At 41.7% G+C, this 22,688-nt stretch overlaps 2 protein-coding genes across 8 annotated transcripts; one reads left to right on the top strand and one right to left on the bottom strand.

Annotated features, from left to right (window-relative positions):
* The first annotated feature begins 18 nt into the window (after nt 1-18).
* On the top strand, nt 19-9,450 carry BLZF1 (basic leucine zipper nuclear factor 1). Of its 3 annotated transcripts, none has more exons than XM_072882724.1 (7): nt 19-106; nt 1,998-2,054; nt 3,179-3,618; nt 4,308-4,507; nt 6,160-6,288; nt 6,878-7,097; nt 8,026-9,450. In XM_072882724.1, the coding sequence occupies exons 2-7, from the start codon at nt 2,036-2,038 to the stop codon at nt 8,209-8,211; spliced, it is 1,194 nt and encodes a 397-aa protein (XP_072738825.1). In that variant the 5' UTR covers nt 19-106; nt 1,998-2,035; the 3' UTR covers nt 8,212-9,450. The 3 variants fall into 3 exon arrangements, with proteins under 3 accessions (XP_072738825.1, XP_072738835.1, XP_072738842.1); XM_072882734.1 differs by lacking the exon at nt 19-106 and adding an exon at nt 126-330; XM_072882741.1 differs by lacking the exon at nt 19-106 and adding an exon at nt 323-376.
* A 190-nt stretch (nt 9,451-9,640) lies between these two features.
* CCDC181 (coiled-coil domain containing 181) lies at nt 9,641-22,482 on the bottom strand. 5 transcript variants are annotated; one of them, XM_072851329.1, is made up of 6 exons: nt 22,339-22,482; nt 16,484-16,644; nt 14,977-15,954; nt 12,387-12,533; nt 11,598-11,752; nt 9,641-10,962 (listed from the first exon to the last, which is right to left on the bottom strand). In XM_072851329.1, the coding sequence occupies exons 2-6, from the start codon at nt 16,619-16,621 to the stop codon at nt 10,800-10,802; spliced, it is 1,581 nt and encodes a 526-aa protein (XP_072707430.1). In that variant the 5' UTR covers nt 16,622-16,644; nt 22,339-22,482; the 3' UTR covers nt 9,641-10,799. The 5 variants fall into 5 exon arrangements, with proteins under 5 accessions (XP_072707430.1, XP_072707415.1, XP_072707424.1 ...); XM_072851314.1 differs by lacking the exon at nt 22,339-22,482 and adding an exon at nt 19,697-19,832; XM_072851323.1 differs by lacking the exon at nt 22,339-22,482 and adding an exon at nt 19,552-19,643.
* Between the last annotated feature and the right edge of the window lie 206 nt (nt 22,483-22,688).

Here is a 22,688-nt window from a genome sequence, read left to right as displayed (position 1 = left end):
GGACGTCAGCCGGGAGCGCTCCGCCCGCCGCAGGAAGCGGAAGTCGGGGGAGGTGGCGGTTGTGGCAGTTGCAGGGTTTGTTGCAACAGTGCTCCTGCGCGCTCGGGTAACGTCCTTGGGGCCCCGCCGCCCCTCCCGCGGGGCGCCCCGGCTGTCGAGGCTGGGGCTGGGGGGTTGGGGCGGCCGGGGCTTGCGGCCGGCCTGGTGGCAGCAGGGCCGGAGCTCGAGAGCGGCCGGGGCTGGCTCCCTGGGGCGTCGAGGCGGGCGGGGGAGGACTCAGTCCGTGTTGGCCAATACCGCGGTGGGGTGAGAAACCTCTTTTCCAGAGCGGTGGGTAACGTCCAGCTTGCGGTTACCGGCAGGGTGCGGGGCTGAGGTGAGAGGGGGCACCTCCTCGCCCCTGGTAGCTGAGACGCGGCAGGGGCTGGGTGGTCGGGGCTGGGTCGGTGGTGAGTTTCCGAGGCCCTTGTGGATCGTGACTCAGCCGTGTTAATACAGGATTTCCTTGCATTGTTTGTCATGTGTGGGGTTCTACAGGCCACAACGTTAGCTGAGAGGTACAGTGGTTAACGATTCAACTAGTGAAGGAGTTTTGCTTATAGGGATGTGATAAAAGGGGGTGTGTGTGCCGAGGCTTACATTGAGACTTTGAAAGTAACAGGACAGTAAGAACAGTATTATAACATGAACAGTGAAGGAGCAGGATCATCAGCAGGTGGTCTCAGATGAAGTGGATTAGACCAAATGCTCATAATCAGTTTTTTATTGGGTATTCTTGCCTCTATCTGAGCAGCTACGTTTTCGTCCTCCTTGTTCTCCTCAAATGAGTAGAGATCCTCAATCAAAAATGAATGAACAGTAGTGGTGGTACATCACAGTAGTGTGGCACATCACAGTCTTGAATGAGCAAAACCATAATTCCAGCTGTAGAAGCAACAGATAGCAAGATGTTCCTGTATCTGTAGCTTGAGAAAACTCAAGGAGGGAATGTAATTTCTCTTGTCTTCTAGTTATGACAAAAGATAAACCTACATACCTTTCACAAAACAAATCATGAACCTAGAAAGCTGGCAGTAGTGTGTTCACATTATCTTCTTTTCAGGGCAGAGAGCTGTAGCAGTGGAAGTCAAAAAAGTTGTAGTTAAGCCTTTTCAATTAGTGGTATAATGAAAGGAAGCAAGGGCTTTGGGAGATCTCCCTTAAATAACAGGGAGAACTAAAGCAAAAAACCCCAACAGGATGTAGCAATCTCAAACCAATGTAGTTACTGGCAGACCTTAGAAAAGGGAGGCAAGTGGCCTGGGTAGTTGGGAGTGGAAGGACCTGTGGATAAAGGTGGCAGTGGTCGACAGAGTTCGTGGATAAGGGAGAAAATGGTCAGGATGGCAGTTTGGGCCAAACTGGGGGTAAAGTTTTACTGTTGGCTTAAACTAAGCATGTGCAGCCACTCAGGGCACTGACGCCTGCTTTGGCTGGGAATTGGCTTTGTAAAAAAAAGTTGTGAAAAATCCCCCTAGTTTCCTCCTCACCTCTTGGTCTGCTTTAAGCACAGTGTGGGATTTTCCTTTCTTGTGGTTCTGTGATGATCTTAGGTTATCTGTGCGTGGTCACACAGTTGTACTCTGGGAGTGTTACAGAGTTTTAAAGGGTAAGATGAAGGCTCACTGAAAATAGGAGGGAGAACGGAAAGAGAAATTTGAGGAATGGGAGCTGGAACTGGGTGAGGAGCAAGGGATAGGAGTTGAAGTCCAGCTCTTAGTGAAAAAAGAAACAAGTGCCAGAAGTATCACAGGCCTTCTCCTTTTAACTCTTTGGGTCCTGGTGTGGTTTTTATAATTTGTTGTGGTTTTTTTTTTTCCTTTGGTTTGGTGTGGTTGTTTTCACTGTGCTACTGAACTGGAGTTTAGAGGTTGTACTAGAAAACAGGGTAATCCAAGATTAACTGTCACTGTTACCTTGCTAAAGATTTTTTTTCCCCCTCCTCATTTCCTCCTCAGATTTATGTAGTTAGGAAGAGCTGACTGCTAAGGAGAAAATGACATCTCTAGAAAAAGGTAGGTGGTTCACATGATACCTAAGCGGACTGGATTCAAAGTACTTTAACTTGAATTCTAAAGACCAGAGTTACACTGTATGCCAGGCTCCATTCATTTAAACTTATTCCTTTTATGTAGCTATTAGAAGTAGTTATGTGACTTCATTATTGCAGTGAAAACCAGAGCTGCCTGTATGGAACAGTTAGTTAATGTAGTTTTCTAATCCGGCTTTGTATTGAAAAACAAGTTTGTCACTGGTACTGTCATCTGTCTGTACACTTGACTGTCAGTCCTCCCCTAGTATTTAGAACCTGTTGGTACTGATTCAGCCAACTTGAAAGCAGGGCAATATAATGGTGCTACTACAGCATTTTTGAAATTCATTATTTGGATAGAGGACGCAGGCTTGCATTAACTGCCCGCCATATGAGGAAAAAAGCAGTATGTGTAGCTATGTTCTAAGAAACTCTTGCCTTCGTCCATTGTGAGGAAACTACTATTTCCTTCAGCTGAAAACTTAGTGAACTTAAATAAAATTAATTTCAGTAAACATTATCATGCATATTGGGGAATTTGGAGCAGAATGCAGCATTGCTGGGAATACTGGGGTCTGTCGATTAGAAATGAAGCAGAACTGCCTTGTTGGCTTTTCTTAAACCTTCACTTGGACAACTAAAACACGTTAGTACTTAAAAGTCTGCTAAACTTCTTAAGGTGTTAGTAGCTATGTAGCAAATGGCTGCTTTTTATTTAATTCTTGCTTTTAAAATGAGACCACTTTGATTCTGTTAGCTCCCAAAACCTGTTTTTGCTTTCAACCTATGAGTAATATTGTCAAGAATTTTTTCCTTACTAGCTCTTTTTCATGTTTGCATCTAATCTTGTATGGCAGCAGGAAATTAAGATTAATACAGTTCAAATCAATGTCTGTGTCTTGTATTATTAATTTTAATAAGCAACACACACTTGAGTAAGGACTTTTCTAACTTGTGCTTTATAATTGCTGCTGCAAACTATTTTACACATGCAGTGTGCAATTAAAATCTGTAACTCCGAAGTACAGAAATTAAGTGAAGAGTTACAATGAGACTATAACAAAGTGAAAGGTGGTGAACTTTTCCTTTGCTGCTTCTAAATTTTAGTTGATGATGCCTCCTCACCCATCCGAGGACCTGGAGATGGCATGGAAACAGAGCAGACAGCTGAATCGGTGGAAGTGATCACTGGAGCCAACACTACAAACCATCACATCCACCACAGCCCACATAAAAAGATGGTCTCTTCCCTGAGTCCTGGAGTTCTGCAGCTAGGGAAAGTACATGCTGATAAATCAGTGGAGATTGAAGCTATTCGTATACTAGTCCCCAAAGCAGCTATCAGCCATGTTGTTCCAAATAAAAATGCTAAGGTAGCTAAATCACTGGGACATAAAGGAGACACGTTCCATCAGTCAGATGGAGCTGCAGATCCCAAGAAAGAACAGATAGAGCTGAAAAATGCAATCGAAAAGCTAAAGAATTCAGAAAAGCGGTTGTTACAGGATAAAGAAGGTCTCTCTAATCAGCTGCGTATACAGACAGAGGTAAGAAATGAAAGGGATTTTCTCTCACACAGCTGAGCTGCTTTGGTTTATATAAGCAGTTTGTGTATGTGACCAAGGAGAACTGCTGGGACACTCTAGCCTTGAAACGGATAGCTTCCCTTTTGAACTTATCAGCTAAAATACAGAGTAGAAGTACATCTAAGTAATCCAGCGCTGCTTCTCTGATGACAGATGAAAAGTGTCAAAGGCTTGAAGCTGGGAGAAACACATTAGAGGGCTGCAGGGAAATGGATCTTTTATGAGGAAAGATTTTGCTCCTCAACTCTACTGCTAAGTGAAAAATGTTATGCCGTAGAAGGGGTGACTGTAATTTTCTACAGAATATAATCTGTGGATGTCTTGTCTAATCCTTTGTTATCTTACTGATTCAGGACTTGAATACTACTGAAACTTTCTTTGTTTCTTGTAGCAGGCTTTCATCCTCCCTCTTTGGCCTCTGTTAGAATGTAAACAAGAATGTGTTAAATGTGCATTAGCCTCAAATGTTTATGGTCACTGGAGTGGATTGTGAGGCTTAATATACTCTGCATTGGATTTGTCCCATTCTGGAAAGAGAAAGGCAATTTATTGTTAGGTATTTGCAATAACTTGCACTGCATTCTGGAAGTAGGAGGTGTTTCATTCTGTATTGGTACATTATATTACAAGACAGTCTGGTCTAATTCTAGGTGAATCGGGAGCTGAAGAAATTACTTGTTGCTTCTGTTGGGGATGATCTGGAGTATCACTTTGAACGGATGGCTCGTGAGAAAAATCAGCTAATCCTAGAAAATGAAGTCCTGGGCCGGAATATGTCTCAGTTGTCTGAACAATTAGAGCGCATGTCTATACAATGTGATGTGTGGCGAAGCAAATTCCTAGCAAGCAGGTATTCCCTCTTATGGAACTGTTATAACAGCATTCTCCTTCAGTCTTTTATTACATACACCCATTGCAATGCCTGGGAATGTGCCTAAATATGCCGAGGACTGCCACAACAGCTATACTAACACCTACTATGAGGTTTGAATGTACAGAAAAGGTACAAAGTAAGCTCCTTGTAAATCTGAACAGTTCTGCCTTTCAAAGGTAATACAGTGGAACCTAAACCTCTTAAAATCTTAACAACAGTTCTTGTCGACATAGCAAGAGAAGTTCTTATTTCTGATAGACTGTGTGCAGTTTCGGGTTTAAAAATGTCTTCCAGGACAGCTGTCTTGACTCATCTTAAAGGTAATTAGCCTGATTTTCACCCCCACCCCCCAAGTAGGCTACAGTCATCAATGTGTGAAAAAGTTGATTTGGTTAAGACCTCTGCTTATGGTGACTCAGGGATCTACTGGGAAGGGCAGCTCAGTATGGAAGAAAGAGTAGGGGCACCTTTTCATTAAACACTGGCTGTGTTACTGCTCAGAACCCTGCTGTAACTTGTATAACCATAAAATAATGGGTAGCAAAAGCCAGGAGCTGGTCTGAACATCAGAATCTCATTTGACAATGGATTAGCCTTTTAATTTGCGAAGTGTAGTTGTCTTCCCAGATATGTAAATAGTGTTCTAGGATTTTTAATCTTTTCCTGTACTTGGATATAACTAACTAAATTTTAATTATTATGCTTAATGTATATTATAAAAAGGCCTTACTGCTTGAAGGAAATGGTAATAGAATACTGTGTCCTCCCTTTAATTTGCTGGTCTTAAGAAGTTTCAGCATATTGAGTGAATGTAAATACTTGTAATAGTCCTAGCTAGGCAAGTGTTACTATCCTAATTTAACTTGTTTCTTTAGCTTTAGTAAGAGTTCTGAGATCAGGGATGCAAGTCCCTTCTAGGAGTGACAGCGTGGTGATGTGCTTAGAGTAACACCCTTCGATATTGTAACATTCTGGTTTGTTGAGATCTCCGGTTTCTAACTGATTGTTGTTTTTAAATTTCATTGTGGTTTTTGCATTTGCAGTATTGCAGGCATTTGAAATACCTGCTTGAGGGGTCTGTGCCAAGCCTCATGGCATAGCAAAATATGACAACAGTTGTCTCATTTGTAGCTCTTAAATGCTCACATCTGGCACATACAACATCTAGTTATTGCCCCTGGGAAAGGCAGAGAGGTGAATGAATGCAGTCTGTAGCCATAGCTGTCATCTTTAGAGATGAGTATGAAAAGACATGATTACAACATACTTGAGAACTGTGTTAGTAAAACAAAATGTATTTAGCTTATCCATCAGGATTCTTGTCCACCATGTTCACATACTCAAGGTGTTTTAAAATGTCTGTTACTAGATTTGTATTAAGTGATGTAAGATTGTTTAAACTCAGTAAGTCAAAACATAATCTTGCACTTGCGTTGACTGTAGTTGAACAGAAGTTGCTCTTAACCCATGTCCTTTGTAGTAAGGTTGATATAGGCCCTACATGGGGAAAGGGGGTGAGAACAGCAGTTTAATACTTACGTTTGAGCTGACAAATTACAGGCTGCAGTAGAATAAAGGTGACTTTCAAACTGCTTACTTACACTACTGATTGGAGGTTTCTTTTGCAGGGTTATGGCTGATGAGCTAACCAATACCAGAGCAATTCTTCAGCGTCAAACCAGGGATGCACAAAGTGCAATCCAGGACTTGCTGAATGAACGTGATCAGTTCCGTCAAGAGATGATTGATACACACAAGTATGATTTTTCTAATCCAGACTACCTCTGTGCAAACTTTTCATTTCTGTCAGTTTATTCTAGGCCAGAGAAGACTCAAATAACTTCCCCTATTCCAGTGATATTCAACAAAAATCAATTATGCTGATGGATAGTATGGTCACTTTTCAGTCTCGGAGCTGAAAAAGCCAAAGTAGCATTAATTCTTTCTTCGTTGTTCTCTGGAGGTGTGAGGTATTAGGGGCCATGCACTGTGGAACTGACACCCCTCATATCCTCAGACTTTATTTAATCACTTACTGTCTTGACTTCAAGTCTCCTCTGTCTCCTTCCAAAACATACAGATTCTTCTACCTGCATTGGCTTTTTAATGCTCATCCTGCCAGATGTAAAATAAGTTTTACTAGTATTAAAATACTGTGTTGGTGAGCCCTTGCCTTGGAGAATAGCCTGTTTGCCTCCTTGTTTTTAAAGACTTAAACTTCCTTTTTGGTTAACACTTGGCTTGTGCAGTAAGCCTTTGGAAGAGACGATTCCTCTGAGGTATGCTGTGTGCTGATAGTATAGAGTAAGAAAACCGCTATTAGTGCTTTTTTTCCTTTCTGCACAGGCTGCTGGAGGAGCTCATGGTTTCTCTTCAATGGGGGAGACAACAGACATACTATCCTAGTGCCCAACCTTACACTACAACAGAGCTAGCAGCTGTGAATTGTAAGCTAGCCAAAGCTGTAAGCTCACATCTTCTTGGAAATGTTGGCACTAACAGTCCAAAAAAGATTTCAACAGCTGTGGAGTTTTGCAGTACCCCTGCCGAGAAAATGGCTGAAATGGTAAGAACTCTTCATACATGTCAATCTGTCAGCACAGACTCTTCTTTCCAGAAAGAAATGCCTTGCTTTCTGTTAACTACTTAATATCTTGCCTTTTTTAAAAACTGTATGCAGGGGAAACATGCTGAATAGAGCTGTTTCCCTCATTTAAAAAAAAAAAAGACAACCACCCCAAAGAAAAAAAATGACACAACCCTCCTCCTCCCCCCAGAAAAACCCCAAACTCCAAAGGAACCCCAAAAAACAAAACTGGAAGAATAAGCAGAACAACATAAATAATATGATGATACATGCTGTTTCCTCCTCTGTCCCTGGCACCACAAATAACTGGGTCAAAATTTGTTTACAGTTAGTGTGTCATGAGGAAGCCAACTGAAAATACTTAGTTTAAAAACTGAGTGGGAGAAGAAACCTAGTTCAGGTAGGAATAAATCATAACGCTTCAGCAGTATTTTCTGTTGCCCTAAAAATCCGTTCTGTTGAACATGGATGGAAACACAGAGAAGCTATATGATTATCTTTCAAGATAAGATTTCACTGCAGGAAGCTTGATGTTTAAATAGCAAACTAGACTAACAGTTTAGTCTGGAAGCAATTGAGTAATAGCTGAGCAGCAGGAGGCTCACAGTGCCTAGTGATCTGTGTTGTTCTTGCCTGGTTTTGCTCAACACTGCTAAATAAATTAGAATTTTTTAATTCTCAATAAAATCATGGCTTGGATTTCTGATGGACATTACTAATTTATAAACAGTACTTAGTGTCTTTATATTGATGGTCTGGATAGATGGATATTTAGTTTTCAACTTGGAAAAAAATTGAAAAATTGCTTTTGAGTAGAAATCCTTCCTAGCTGCTAGAGAGAGCTGCTAAACTTTAACCCCATTAAACTTAATAGATATATTTTCAGCCTCAATTTTTCTATTCTTAGGTGCTACATGTACTAGATCCAGCTGCACATACAGAAACAACAACAGAAGTTTCTTTTTCTGAGTCTTCTCCATCCTCCTTCCTTTCCACAAAGAAGAATATTGGAAGGTTTCACCCGTATACAAGATATGAAGATGTAACTTTCAATTGTTGCAATCACTGTCAAGGAGAGCTGCTAGCCCTTTAAAAACACAGCCAGTGCAACTGCACATGCAATCTTTCTGAAGAATTACACTAGTTGCTGTTCAGCAGGTTTCCCTTTTTCCTCTTTCTTTCCATAATGGGTGGGTTTAACATTGGAAATTATGCAGTTTCTGCTTCTCTACTTCTTGAAGTTAGGGACTGACAGGATTTCCTTAGCCTCTGGGATACTTCTACTGCTTTTCAGTCTGGAAAGCTACTTATTTTCTTCTACAAAGGCAAGAGCAAAAATTTATGCTGGTCCAATTTGTATAGCATAGAGATGGCCTTGACTATTTAAGGTTTACAGTCTTAGCAAATCTCAATGAATTTCTCTTTAGGGGGAGACAAAAGCATAACTATACCAAAGTAAATGAAGTGCTGATAGGTTATACTTAAAAAAAAAAAAAGCAATGGAAAATGGTCAGCTCCATGCTTTTTTTTAATCTTAGCCAAGGCGATGAACTGTCCCCAAGTCTATGTTCAGCCTTTTAAATTTAGTAATAAAAAGGAATATGTGCAATGATTCTTCATAGCTGTAAGTTCTGAAAGTAAGAGCATATGCAGTGTTGCAGCCCTCCTGGCAAGAAGGGGAAAGAGCGTGAATCAACTCTAGCTATAGTATATAAATAGTAACTTGTTTTAAATGGATTCTGGAAAAATGTGCAAGGTGAGATTATTCTTGTGTTTCCATAAAGCTAAAATAATGGTTTTTCCATCTATTTCAGCTTCTAGAGTGAAGCTGTTGCATAGCTGATCCTCAGCAAAGACAGACTGATATACCTCCTTTAGTACATAGTGTTGAAATCTGACCTAGCATTAGAACTCAGTCCTTGCCCAAGGTATTCCTGGGTGTTATGGGAAGCTGAAGATAAGCACTAAGTTTGCACAGGTACTGGTAAAAATATATTTTTTTTACTTGTAGGGTTTTATAATCTTGATGTAGGTTTGAAGAGAACTTTTAGCAGATAATCTGCTAAATACAAAGAAGCCTATTTAAGTTGCAAATGGAAAGAGGAAAGGTAGGAGGATACAAATATGCATTTTAATTCCTTAGTTTCACTCCCAAATTTATCACATGTAGCTGTCTAGTTTGGGGAAAGGGTTTCTGAAATGGTTGCTTTTACTCAGTTTTCCTTTGAATCTTATACCATGATCAGAATATGTAAGTTACAAGTTCTTGTTGCTGGCCATGCTTTGGTTTGTGTGAAGAAAGCTACAATAAACTTTCTTTGCTTGCTTTCAAGTTGCAGTTTTGGATTTAATATAGCTGTATTTCTGACCTTGTTTTCTCTGCAGCATAAAAGGAACTATATGACATTGAACTGTAAAACCCTTCACTCTACTGGTCTGAGGTAATGAACCAAGAGGCACTTTTTTTGTAGCTTACTACAATTAGGGAGATAGCATGAACCTTTGCAAACTTTCTCCCTGTGTTTGCTTGCTAGACACAAGAAGCATTTCTTGCCCTTGGTGTCAGGGGAAGGTGCAGGAAGGAGGAAGGCACCTGTTACTCATGTTTCTCATTAGCATGTGAAATTTTCATTTCACATCCATGCCCCTTATCTATGCTAGTAAAAGCTGCAACACAGCACCCTCTGGTCAAACACCTGTACTCTCTCAATATGCCTATAACTATTTCCAAAATGGTAAGAGAAAAATACTAGTGGCAAATTTGCTTTGCATCTACTACACTTCCTTCTGTTACAGAACTTCAGGAAAACATTCTGAATGTGGAAAAATGTAAGAACAATGCCAGATCGTGGAATCTGCTAGACACATGGCTGGACAGAATGTTCCTCATCTTCCACTAACTTTATGATTTCCTGAGTGACCTCAGCATGTTCTCTGATAAGACTTCACAATTTAGCTGGGTAAGGTGATGTAGTTTATTATAATTAATTTAGCAAACATGGACATGTATACAAGGAATCCAGCTTCCTTGATATTGGTAAAGGTCATAATTCACACAACCTTTTAATTTAATGGAATAGAAAAACTACTGAATATGACTCACAGAAATAAGTTTCAAAAACTGTTGCATGTTCGCATACATGTTCAAGGGCCATGAAGTGGCCTTCAATGACCACTTACCCTGAACTAAAATAAAATAGTCCTCCAGTCTAGCCAGAATTAGAGCTGGTCAACAGATCAATAGAAAGTGGTACCAGAAACAGCATTTTCCAACAACAGAACACCTTGTACAGTCTTCATCACAAGCAGCAGCAAACAGCAATATTAATCCATCAAAAATTCAACATTTTACATAATAGCCTGCATCCAGGAATTCATGGTAGAGTTGAGTATAAAGTGCCTTTTAAAGACAGGAATGTGTATTTGCCACCCTCGCATATAGATCTCACACTCATTTAGATTTGGTCAAACCAAGAAGATCCCTGAGTTATACATAAAAGCAGGCTTTTCAACAAAATTATAAATAAATAGATAGTAAAATCATTGTCAGTGAAGGTAATCGTTAAACTTGCTTGAAAGCTTTAAAAACACCACAAACAAACAGTAGCTATAAAAAGGAAAAGCTCAAGCCATAAAAATTAAGAGGGCTGCCACCAAGAACTCTGCGGTTACATCAAACTTTCAACTGTAATGGTCTGTGAAACGAAAGGATTTAGGCTCTGAACTAATACAGTGGATGTTCTGCATCTGTTTTGCTCTTCTGGCTTCTAATCTAAGCTGCCTTGCTCTCTCTTTAGCAGCTAGTTCTTCTGCTCGTTTTTCTTCTCTCTTTCTTTTTAGCCATCTGTGGAGAGAGAAACAGGACTAGAAGTACTGACAGTTGCAATTGTAAGTTTTACGTCAGCCATTCAAAGGAGACTTGCCCCCATTTAACTAGAGTCACCTTGTCCTGTAGGATAACGTTAGGTGTCACAGCTGAGCCAGTCTAAAAGCCTGCCACTCCTAAACATGGGAAGCACTACTTTTCCATCCCAGTTCTGCTTCTGCACTCAGCTTTACCTCCCCACTTTTGTTGAGCCAATTCAACTCATGCACTCGAGTTGAATCTGTTTTATTGGATTAACTTTCTGCTTGGTTAATGAACTGAATCAACCCAAGCCTGCTCCAGAACAGGCAAAAAGGGGTAGGGGAGAAGGATCTCCCTTTTTCAGCAGAAGCAAGTCACTATTTCAGCTCAGGTTCTGACAAGTAATTTCATAACAGTGAACAAACAACATCAAGGAATTGCTGTATTTCTGCTAGGGTATTAGTTTATGAGCGCATATTCATGAAAAAAAAAAACCAACCCCACAAAAAAAAACCCCAACAACCCACCAATAAGGATTTCAGCAGTAAAGATGTACCATAAAATAACTACAGTCTTAAGCTGATAGACTACAAAATTTTCAAATATGATTCCCCAGGAATGACCCTACTCACTCTTTAAAGGCTCTGTTGCATTCCTCTGTTCTTGGAAAAAAGGCAATTCCCTCAGCTTGGCGTCTCAAAATTTCTATCTGTTTTTCTTTCATGTGTTCTTGGTGCTTCTTTTTAAGCCATAGCTTGAAAGCTTCTTCTGGATTCCTGCTCCTCTCCTATTTAAAAAAAAAAGAAAAGACATATATACACAAGGCTTATCATTAAGTGACCTTTATATTAATCATGTTATAATAATTTTTTGAACTCTGCTGGCATCTCCCATCCACAAAAGATGCTTTATAAGGAACTAGAGCATATGCTAATCTGGCATGGAATATATACATGAGCAAGCATTCAAAGTGGTATGTTTTAAAAAATACCGAATGTAGCTTTTCAAGCACATTGCTGCAAGGCAGAGGAACTTCAGAACAGAGGATCTGAATCTTCAGGTTTTGGTCAAGTCGTGCATTAACTACTTGCCAACAAGTTCTGATGGTAAGGAATACGCTTCGAAGGGTTTTCTGGCTGCTTGTACACTGCAGGGTTCAGTCAAGTCATTCCCCTGATAAAAAGGAGCATTACTGTATCTCCTGTGATTTTATAGCTGTTAAGTTCATATATGCAGCTTCTACGATGCAAGCCACCCTGCCAAGCAGAACAATCCTAAACATGCAAGTCAATCTAGCTCTCCACTGAAAGCAATGCAACAAAAACATTTCCTGTCACTGTACATTTTCATATGCTTAGCTAAGAACACAGGCTTAGAATCAGAGCACTGTAGATCCCAGTCTTACATTAGGGGGATCTTACTTTGCTGTTCATGTCTTCTAGCTCCTTTGCACGACGAATTCGCTTTTCTTCTTGCACTTGTTCTTTCTTCTTCTGTAACCAAGCTTTAAAAACCATTTCATTCTCTCTTCTCTTCTGTTCTTCTTGTTCTCTTTTCCTTTCTTCTTCCTTGAATGGAATGAAGAGTGAATAAACTTAGTTTTTAAGAGAATCATCTTAATCTGCAAAGGCCTTCATTGTCACAATAGACAATAACTAAGCCATTTGAGTTATATAAGAGAGGCACAAAAATACTGATGAAACAGGAATACTCAACGACTGCATCATAGTTGATACTACTTTTAGGAAGAAACGAGTTTGAGCACTTCTGCGGTTCATGTTACATTCAGATACTTTCAGTCTAACACTTTCTGTGATTATCTCCATTTCCATGATACAGCTTAACTCACAGACATTTCAATAGCAACAGGTCAAGACTTAAAATTAAGCCTGCCCAATAGCTCTGATTGATTGGCTTAAAATCAGTTTAAACCGATGCATTTTAAAAATGAATTAAACTCTCAGGCCTGATGGACCACTAAACCCTATGGGATATTTAATTATCTATGGACTGCAGGCACTACCTTATAAATAAGGATTTTTTTCTGGACATGAAGTTGTAATGTATTTACTTAAGGAGTATTAATAGCTTAACGCTTTTTTCAAGTTTACAAAATGAACTGATTTTTACAAAATTGAGAAAAGTTTTTTGTAATTATTAATCGCATTTTAGCTAATGACAAGTATCTACAAGGAGGAGAAGGTTTTTCAAACAACACTTCAGAAAGCTGATGAGGACATTTTACCAGGTTTTGATTCTCTTTGACACAAAAGCTACAATCCCCACTCATTTCAACACTCAGAGAAATCTATTCTTCTTGCAAATAGATGTTCCTCACACCTACACACAACTTTCAGACTATCCTCCAAATTTACAATTTGTAATTTACCGAAGTGAAAGAAACCCCACCAAAATGAAGCAGATGGATTCCAGTAATGTCAAGAAATGTTTCATGCCTGTGAAATCCATCACAGAATGGAAGAACTCCATTCAAGGATGAAGAAATAAGGTAATACATTCTTACCTTTTCATAAGTCAGCCAACAGAGGAAGAGATTTAGCACACACAGTTAGGAAAATAACCTTCTTTACCTCCACCACACTACCTTTTACTTTAAATACGCAGAGTATGGTGTCAAGAGATCTAGTCTTGTATGTACAAAGAAAACACATCAGTAACTCTTCACTTTTCATAGCCCCTGTTACTGAGCTAAGCCTCAGCAAACGTTTCAAATAAAGCAGGCTAGACCTATTTCCATGGATAGAAAGCAACCTTTGAAGCTACTTAGCCAGCTTACTTAGAACATGGCACAGAAAAATGGTAGATGCTTCATGCTCTTTTTATAGAGCAACATACATAGCAAGTTACCTTTTTGTAATTGTATCATTATAATGCAAAGCAAAGAAAAACATCAAAGTTTTTAAAATCTTTGGTAAAGATTTCTGAAGTTCCTGTTACAGCTGTCAGAGGCTGACTCTCTATTAAATATTATTTGTTTCTGAATAAGGAGCTGAGAAAGAATTTAAAGGGTTTTTTTCCCAGTAATACATAAGATACTGATTTTATTTTCTAAAACATAAATTTTTTTTTCTTTTAAATTACTGCCCTTTATAGATACAAGAAGAATAACCTCAGTACTGGGAATATTTTCTTCTTTTTGTCCTCCATATAGCACCCAGGTAAAACCAAATAAGGAAAAGTAGTATCAATTAACAGAGAAAGGGAGGGAAAAAAACTACTTTGCAACACACTCATTGAGAAAACTTACTAGAACACTCACCCATGCAAAATCTTTACAGGAAAAAAGTATCCAGTTATATTATCGGTCAACATGACTTCACCTGCATGCATCTATGCAAGCAACAAGGCATGCCACTTTTGAAGTCAGCTGTGTCTTCCATACTGTTAAACACACCCTGCTTTATTCATATTTCTCACAGTCATTCTCCTGTGTAAATCTTATTTTATGACTGACTACTCTCCCAGATGATAATTGCCTATCACATACTTCCTGAGCACCCAAATGTGCACCTGCATTACTGTGGTTAACGTTAACTTCCTGCATTGCAGTGTAATCTGTGGAGACGCGATACCATGTGCTACATTCCAGTAAACAGTGGGCCTGTAATGGAACCTAGGTAGAAAGAGAGTCAATAAGCAAAAGCAGTAAGTACAATACAGCAGAAGAAGGCCTATTTATGAAGGATATATTAAATAAATACTTTATTTCTCCTGTAAGCAAGGCATGATCCTATGCCACTCTGTGGGTTTTTCTTCTTTTAAGGAAAGGAGTTTTGAGAGATTCTGTACAAATGCCAGATAATAATAATAATAATAATAATAATAATAATAATAATAATAATAATAATAATAATAGTTGTTATTATTATTATTGTTATTATTGCCTCTTTTATAATGGAAAAATTGAGTAAATGCCCGGAACATGTGGTCTCTGTAAAGCAGATGAACAGGATGGTCACTGTGATCAGATTGTTGCCTCTATATCTTTACCTCTTTCCTCAATTTTTCTTTCCTTTGTTCTAACTGCTTCCGCAATTCTTTTTGTCTGGGAGAAAGACAGTAAGTGGAGCTTCTCACGGGCGCATTTGCAGACTGCGCTCTCTGCGGAGTCTTCCGTCTTCCCAGACCTCTTGCAGCATTGATAGCAGAATTTGGACGACGCTTAGGGTTAGATGGAGGCTTAGGGAAATACACAGAGTCTTCTCCACTGGGAGAAAAAGAACGTGCTCCTGGTCTTACTGGAGGTACTTCCTTCATTCCAGAGACTGTGCCAAAAGGACCATAGTGTGAAGATTTTGGAGACATATGTTGAGTTTCAATATCAGTAAAAGAAACACTTATAGGGGGCAAAAAGCCCTGGCTTTCAATATCACGTAAACTTAAGAGTTCAAACTTCCCGTCTTTTTCCACTAGGATTTTACCATCCTTCTTTTCCTCATCCTTGCCAGCACATGGTGAAAGTGATATGCTTTCCTGTCCCATTTCATTAGAAATATGCAACCGAGATAGCCTATTTGAAACATCATCTCCTCTTGCAAGGTCAGTTTTACAAACTTCAGCATCTTCTAGAGGAGGAACTTCAAGATCCACCAACTTATCCTTAAATTTTAATTTCCGTTCTCTGTTCTGATCCACAGGAGCCTGATTCTCCAGCAGTTTGTTGGCTTCTTCAATCTTTTCCAAGATGTAACGCTTTATTTCTTCATCCTCTTCCTCATCCAGTTCCTGCTGGTTTTCCAGCTTGGATTCCTGGATAGAGCTTTCACTATCGGTATCAGATACACGGTCCCCCTGTTTAATATCAGACTGGGATTCCAAACTCTCTTCATTGGAGGGTCTCACTTTCACATCTATATCTGCCTCTGAAAGCTTATCTGGATTTTCTTCCATTTCCTCATTGTCTTCCTCAAACTTGTCCACAACTTTAACAATTTGTGCTTCGATATCCTCTTCACTTTTTTCAGGATTCTAAAAAAATTAAAATAAACTAGTCTATTCTCCCAACAAAGAACAGTATCAGAGAAAAAGAAACAGTGAGAGAGAAGAGCAGTACTAACTACCCTAATTCTAAAACAGGCTGTCAAATAGTGCATGTCATAACTAATAGCTTTTTTTGGCACTAACAACTTTCTTGCAGTTTCTCCATGTTCACTTCTGCACAAAGTTTAACTAACCATGGCTTGCACAGTAAAAAGCGATCAGTGACAGCATAAAAACAAAACAATATGTGTTGCACAAACACTTAAAGGAACCCAGAAGTACTTTTGAAACAAACATATTATTTTCAATGAACACTGAATTTTCTGTTTTAAGGCAATTATAACCAAACTAACCAGTTCACTGTATTTTTCACTATCATTCCAAATAACCTTCCTTGTCAAAATTCAGTGAATATACCTACACATTTCAAACCATATTGAATTTTGTGCTTGTGATTCCAAACATTACTAAATTTTGTCTTCTAAATAAGACAACTAGCATTTAATTTAACAAATACCTCTCTTTCCCCAAGGTTTTCTTTTTCTTCTTCATTAATTAGCCATTCAAGGTCTTTTTCAAAGTCATCCTCATATTCTCCACTTTCTGTTAAATCACCCATATCTGCTGGATCTCCTTGGTCTTCCTTTTCACTCATTTTGGTGATGTGTTAGAGCAATACTATAAAAAGGAGAGGGAAAAAAAGTTCTAAAACCCTAGTGACACGCAAATATAGAACATTGATATCTCTCATGTCACCCACATCAAGCTTGTCAGCAGTATTAGTACAACCACGTTAGACAGTGCCACAGCACCTCAGAACGAAGGATCACAAATGGTTTATAAACATTAATGGTTTGAGCATTTCCAGCTCCAACTACCAGGGGAAGATTTGAGTCAAAGCAAACTGAGGTGACTTACTCAATGTCTTGCAGTGAGTCTCTGACAGAGCCAAGACTAGAACTCATGATCTCTTAAGTGTTAGTCCCATCCTTTAACAAAAAGATCGCTGTTTTATGTTTATTAGAAGTACTACCAGCTTTCATTGCTCCCAGGTTTGTTTTACGTTGTTGTTTTATATCTGCCTGGCCCACTTTCCTTTAAAGAAATCTTAACTTGTTTAAAGTTACATTGCAAAGATGTGGGATGCACAAGTCCTCAAAGATCCATGCCATGGCTTACAGTAGATCAAATTATCAAAAAGCTTCCCATAATGACATATTAAAATGAGAAGACGTTCATTGGACTCTTGACAGAAACCTGCTAGAATGACCGAACATTTACAAGCAGCTAGCTTTCAAACTGTATCACCTCCCCTAGTATTAGCGGTAAAGAAAGTCACACAGACACCAATTGAGACTGCTGGGAAAAGGATTCAGTTCTGGTTTGAATTTCTGAGGAGGACAACAATGGGAAATACTCAGTAGCCAGTTAATCAGGCTGGATATAGTCATATTCACGACAAAACTGAAGATGAGCCACTATAAGGGTTGAATCTTTTAAACGATCTTTGGACTGCATCGCACACAGGTGCCAACAGCTCCTGAAGGACTGCTTAAATGCCAGTGCTTGGGGGTCCAGGCTGACTGCTTGCCACCCCTTGGCTCAGCTCACTCAATTGAAGGCATCTGTCTCCATCTAAAGACACAAAAGGGTTAAAGACATGTGGAGACACACATCAGCCTAGACACATCAGCAGAGCCCAGAGATTCTGCTCTTTTTACAGCTTTAGCCACTCATCATTCCTTCCCTAATTTGTTTATTACTGTTTGCAAAAACAACATAAAAGAAGGAAATGTTGATTATTCAAAAGTTCCTATTCTTTTTGTACCCTCTGCTGTAGGCTGGAAGGTGCCACTTCTAAGTGTCTCTCTAGTAGGACAAATCTGTGTCACTTACAACACACTAAAAGATCCCGATACAAGCATTAGCATATGGCAACACAATATGTGATATAAGAGTTACCTCTGACCTTGGATGGCCCTGGAACAGCAAGAGAGCTCTTGCTGTGTGACCATCCTGCCCCTCCCGACAAGAAGGGTTGCACCTGGGCTTCCCAGCCCATCTAAGCATTTTGTCATGCATTTTGTAAAAAGCCTTCCATCCAGAAGATGCTGCTTAAATTCCTTCAAGCTTTTGTTTTAAATTCTGATGAGCATCTCGGAGTTCTCAGTTATTTACTCACATGAATGCCAGCTCCACTTCTTAAAACTCTGTGTTTCATGCTTGACCAGAGTGCTGCTCTTTTAGACCTCAAAATCTAGTCAAGATTTGTTTAAGAGGAAAGAATGGTAATAAAGCTCAGCACTTTTGTTGTAAACTTGTTTGCATACAAACTTTATAAAAGGTCGTCTTTTTGTTTGATCCATATTTTGTTCAAGAAAATCAGGCAATTTTTTTCTCCTAATTAATTTCTTTTTAGTCATCACTTGCCAAGAGAATCACTCTAGATTTCTCTGAGTTTAAATTTTAAAACTCGTTCAGGCTGTTGCCTTGGCTTTCCACACCACGTCTATTTCCATCATGTTTTTCCTGCACCTCTTCTCATACGACATTTAATCCTTTTTGCTTGGAAATGCCCCTTCCTTCACAAATATCCTTGGTTTGGGTGGTGACATGTACCTGTGTTCTTAATGGAGGTTACTTTGCTCTAGTACATATTCAGCACAAAGGAACTATTTTTCTGTAACTTCTTCATCATTATGGTAAGTGGATGCAAAAGCTACAAAGCTGAATTGTGCCTTTAAAAAAACACGTTCACATCAGGCAGTGACACTCAACGCAAATACTGAAAACTGTTCAATTTATTTAGGATATGTATAATAAAGGGGAGCAGCATAAAAATCAGCCTCTTCTGTTGTAACATAAAGTAGCCATGGCTGAAGAGATAATTTCCGTTTAATGAGCTTGTTTCAGAAAATCCTGAATTAGCTCCTATTCTATTTAGGGTCTTATGAAGTAAAGATTCAAGTGCTTCAGCTTTAATAGGGACCAAAAATAGTCAGGAAATCCCAAGTCTTCATTTTCACCAGTTTCTATTCTAAATGAGGGGGTGTGTGTGTATGCTGTGGCTGAATCGTTCTGCAAAGCTTAGTAACACCTCTACGGGGTGACATTCAGACACAGGCTAGGCACAGTTACAACAAAAAGAGAGATACAGTGATGGGCTTTTGTTATTTTGCCCCTTTGTACCAAAATACACATATATGCAGATTCATAAACCCGAACCCAACCCTGTTACGGTGGGGAACGTCCAGCCCCGAGGGCGGGACCAGCAGCAGCCGGCTCCGCGTTTCAAGGCGGGCAGCTTCTGCTTATGAAGGCCGGCAAACGACACTCCCCGGCGCACCGCCTGCGAGCGGCCCTACAGACGGTGCCTCACCGCGATTACGACCAACACCCGCGAGCAGGCGAGGCAGCCTCTCAGCGGGCCGTAACGAATAAGGGCCGGCCGTGTGCAGGCCGGCGGCAGCCTCCCGCGAAGGGGCCGCCCCGGGCCCAGCCGGCAGGTGCGGCCGCCATTCGCCTCACCGGCACCACCGGCTCCCCGCGGGAGCCAGCCCCGCCTGCCTCGGACAACCCGCTCACCGCGGCCCCGCCGGGTCCCGCTGCTGCCCCCGCGGCCCCGGGAGACGAGGTGCCGCCGCCGCCGCCCGCCGAGGCCCGCCCCGCCCCGCCGGTGCGCCCGGCGGCGTTGCCATGGCAGCAGCGGGGGCCGCCCCTCCCCGCTCACCTTCCTGCAGCAACGGTCACCGCCGACGGTGGCCCCCGAGGACCAAACTCCTCCCCGCCCCGCTCCGCCCGCACCTCTTCCCTGCCGCTGACGCCGAGGCAGCAGCGGGCGCGGGCATGGCCGTGGCCGCGCTCGCGAGGCGGCACCGCCCCGTTGCCATGGAGACGGGCCTCCGCGCAGCGCTCCCCCCCCCCGGCTTTGTCCCCCATGTTCAGGTCTGAGGGCCCGTTAGGAGATGGCGCTTTCTTTTCCCTTTGCGTTACGGAATTTCATTTAACGCTCGGAAATTAAAGCGAAGCAGAACACTGCGGGGGGCCCACAGCCGTGAGCGCCCAGGAGAGGGGCAGCAGCGCGGCGGGTGGCTTTCCCTGCCCAGCTGAAAGCCTTCTGATGCTGTTCAGTTACGCACTTATGCACAGCCTGAGCGTCGGCAGTTTTTGTGTTGTATTATTCATGGTGATGAGCAATTTGATCAGACCGAAAGCTAGTGGTGTCAAAATTTGAGCTTTTTTTAATAAAGACAGTGCCACATCTTCAAAGAGGTGCTCCTCTGCATTAATCACACATCACTCCCAGAACTTTGAAATGTGAAAAGAGGAGAAAAAGCCACCGAAAACCACTCTAAATAAATCCCCTTCTGGAAAAAAGCCACCAAACAGCAAGGGGAAGCACCCCACGCTGCCGGCAGCCCTCCGCGCCAGAGCCAAGGCTGCTTCCCCAGCCACGCAGGGCTGGAGGACGTGGAGCCGGGATGTGTAGTTTGAACCAAGGCTGGTCCTTACTCGGGGTTTGAGGTTTCATCCCTGATCTTTATGCCATGAAATACAACAGAGGCCATTAACTTACCTCCAGTGACGCTGGAAAGGTGGAGGGAGCAGCCACTGGGGTGACCAAGCCTCGTGCAGCATTTTGGGGGATGAGCCTCCTCAGCTCTCCCGCCGGCACGTGGGCCTGGGCTATGGCAGCATGGCCCACCAGGGTGGAGGGAGGGAGTTGTCCTCGCTGGCAGCGCCGACATGGGGCCCGTCACACCGTCCCCCACACAGCCATGGTCCCCAGTTGTGAATACACCGGCCCAGCAAAGTGAAGGATGACAGTCTACGAACGCACCAGATGGCCACACACCTCAGAGGGCAGCACACCCCCTGCACTAAAGGGTTAATGTTAGTGAAAGAAAATATGGGGAGAAAACAGCCATGACTAAATTTAGCCAGGGCATTGACAAATCTCAGAGTAATGCTGGTAGAGTTATGCTTTCACTCAAAGTAACGCGGGGGAGAAAGCTAAACCCCTTCAAGGTGGGGTTCAGGAGGTCTCTGAAGACATCTGTCATCGTAGGCCACACATCACTGGAGGAGGTTGGACTCCATGACCTTGGGGTTTCTGCTAATCCCACACCATACAGCCAGAAAGAGAAATGGGGTTTGACATTGGTTTTGGTGGGTTTGGAAGGGGTCCCCAATATTTACCCGAGATAACACTCAGCTACCTGCTTGGCAATGGTTCCTGCTGTACCTGGAAAAACTTCAACCACTGACCTCACCCAGGATCATGCAGTTATCTTGCGCTCAAAGACAATACGCTGAACTTCTGCTTTTCCACATTTCACAGACAGGTAGCTTCAACAAGTTCATAGCAGACTAAAACAAAGAGAACTGGGCACAGTATCAAAGCTTTATGCTCTGCTTTTATTGTAAGACTATCCTTCATCTTACAAGTCAGTGCTGCTCCTTTCATTCACAAGAGATCCTTTACTCAACTAATTACAAATCCTTGCGATTGTAAGACAAAGATTAGACCCCATTGCTGGAAGATCGAGATGTGATGCTTGATAACGATAATGCAATGATATGTTAAAGTCAATCTAAATTAATGCATGCGTTCATTAACCCATATGTCATTAAATTTAGGTTTTGAGATGTTCCCATCTGTGAGGGAGCTACAGAACACGGTCATGAAAAAATGCAACGGAAACGCTAGCCAAGCAATTCAGGGCTCCAAGGACAGTCCCCGACATGTTTATTGCTCTTTTCTATGCCACTAATGCATCAGACACTGTGTTTAGGGAACACTGATTTATGCAGAAAGAGTATGTTTGACAGAGAAAGGCTGTGTAACACCTCCAGAGCAATGTTAAACAAGCACCTTAACACCTTTTTTTATGTTGTGTAGGAAACAGTTGATGCTGTCAAGACTTCCTGGGAACAGGGTCCAGAGCTCCCAGTCTTCTGCCCCTCCCATAACCAAAGTCCCTCTTTCCTTCCCAGTACTTGGCTACAATCACACCAGTAGAGAAGAAAACGTAATCACTTCCACGCAGAGCCCTTCCCTTTCCCCGAGACCACTGCCAGGGCAGCCGCTGTTTCACACACACACACACAGCCACAGCATGGTTGACAGTAACCCTGCCATGCCTTGGTGGGCTGTCACAGCCAGGGCTAGCCCAGGGGGACAGCAGTGGGTGCTGCTCCTAAAACAGCAGCCTCTGTCAGCTCTTACTATTCCTCACCTTTTGGACAGAACAAGCCCAGCAGCTGGCCTCTCCCCCTAACAGTGATCCTAAAGCCCAGGAACAGTGCTATGTTTTACCAGCATCATAGCAAGCCCAGTGCAGGATACACAGATTCAGTGGTAACACTCACCTCCGGCAGCCCCTGGCATCAACTGGAACAAAGAAACAGCCACAACATCCCAGGGAGACACCCAGCCATGCATAGTATTTATCTCATCTCCTACCCGCACGGTGTGCTGTTTCGCAAATGCAGGAATTCAGCTCCTTGACAGTAGCTGGGTGTCCTTTTTCAGCGCTCTCAGCTGTACACAGCATGGCAGGATACAATGGGAGGAGCAAAGAGGATTGCCACAGTTCACGTGGACCTGCTTTGCTCACAGGCAAGCAGCCTCAGGATTCTTGTCACAGCACCTTTCATCAGCACCAGAGATGTGAAATGCTTGAATCCACCTTAAAGATTAATGCTATACCTGTATGAGC

The sequence above is a fragment of the Ciconia boyciana genome, chromosome 1 (assembly GCF_034638445.1).
Source record: "Ciconia boyciana chromosome 1, ASM3463844v1, whole genome shotgun sequence".
NCBI lineage: Eukaryota > Metazoa > Chordata > Aves > Ciconiiformes > Ciconiidae > Ciconia > Ciconia boyciana.
The sequence above is the reverse complement of the archived record's forward strand: the minus strand, read 5'-3'. Positions and strand labels throughout refer to the sequence as shown.

Bases quoted from the DNA above. Each gene is read 5' to 3' on its own strand.
- BLZF1 (XM_072882724.1), top strand. The intron at 3,619-4,307 runs GTAAGAAATGAA...GTCTAATTCTAG, and splicing joins AGCTGCGTATACAGACAGAG to GTGAATCGGGAGCTGAAGAA. The intron at 4,508-6,159 runs GTATTCCCTCTT...TTTCTTTTGCAG, and splicing joins AGCAAATTCCTAGCAAGCAG to GGTTATGGCTGATGAGCTAA.
- CCDC181 (XM_072851329.1), bottom strand. From the start codon at position 16,621: ATGAGTGAAAAGGAAGACCAAGGAGATCCAGCAGATATGGGTGATTTA. The intron at 15,955-16,483 runs GTATTTGTTAAA...TAATTTTTTTAG, and splicing joins AAAACCTTGGGGAAAGAGAG to AATCCTGAAAAAAGTGAAGA. The intron at 12,534-14,976 runs GTAAAGATATAG...ATTCCATTCAAG, and splicing joins AAGAAAAATTGAGGAAAGAG to GAAGAAGAAAGGAAAAGAGA.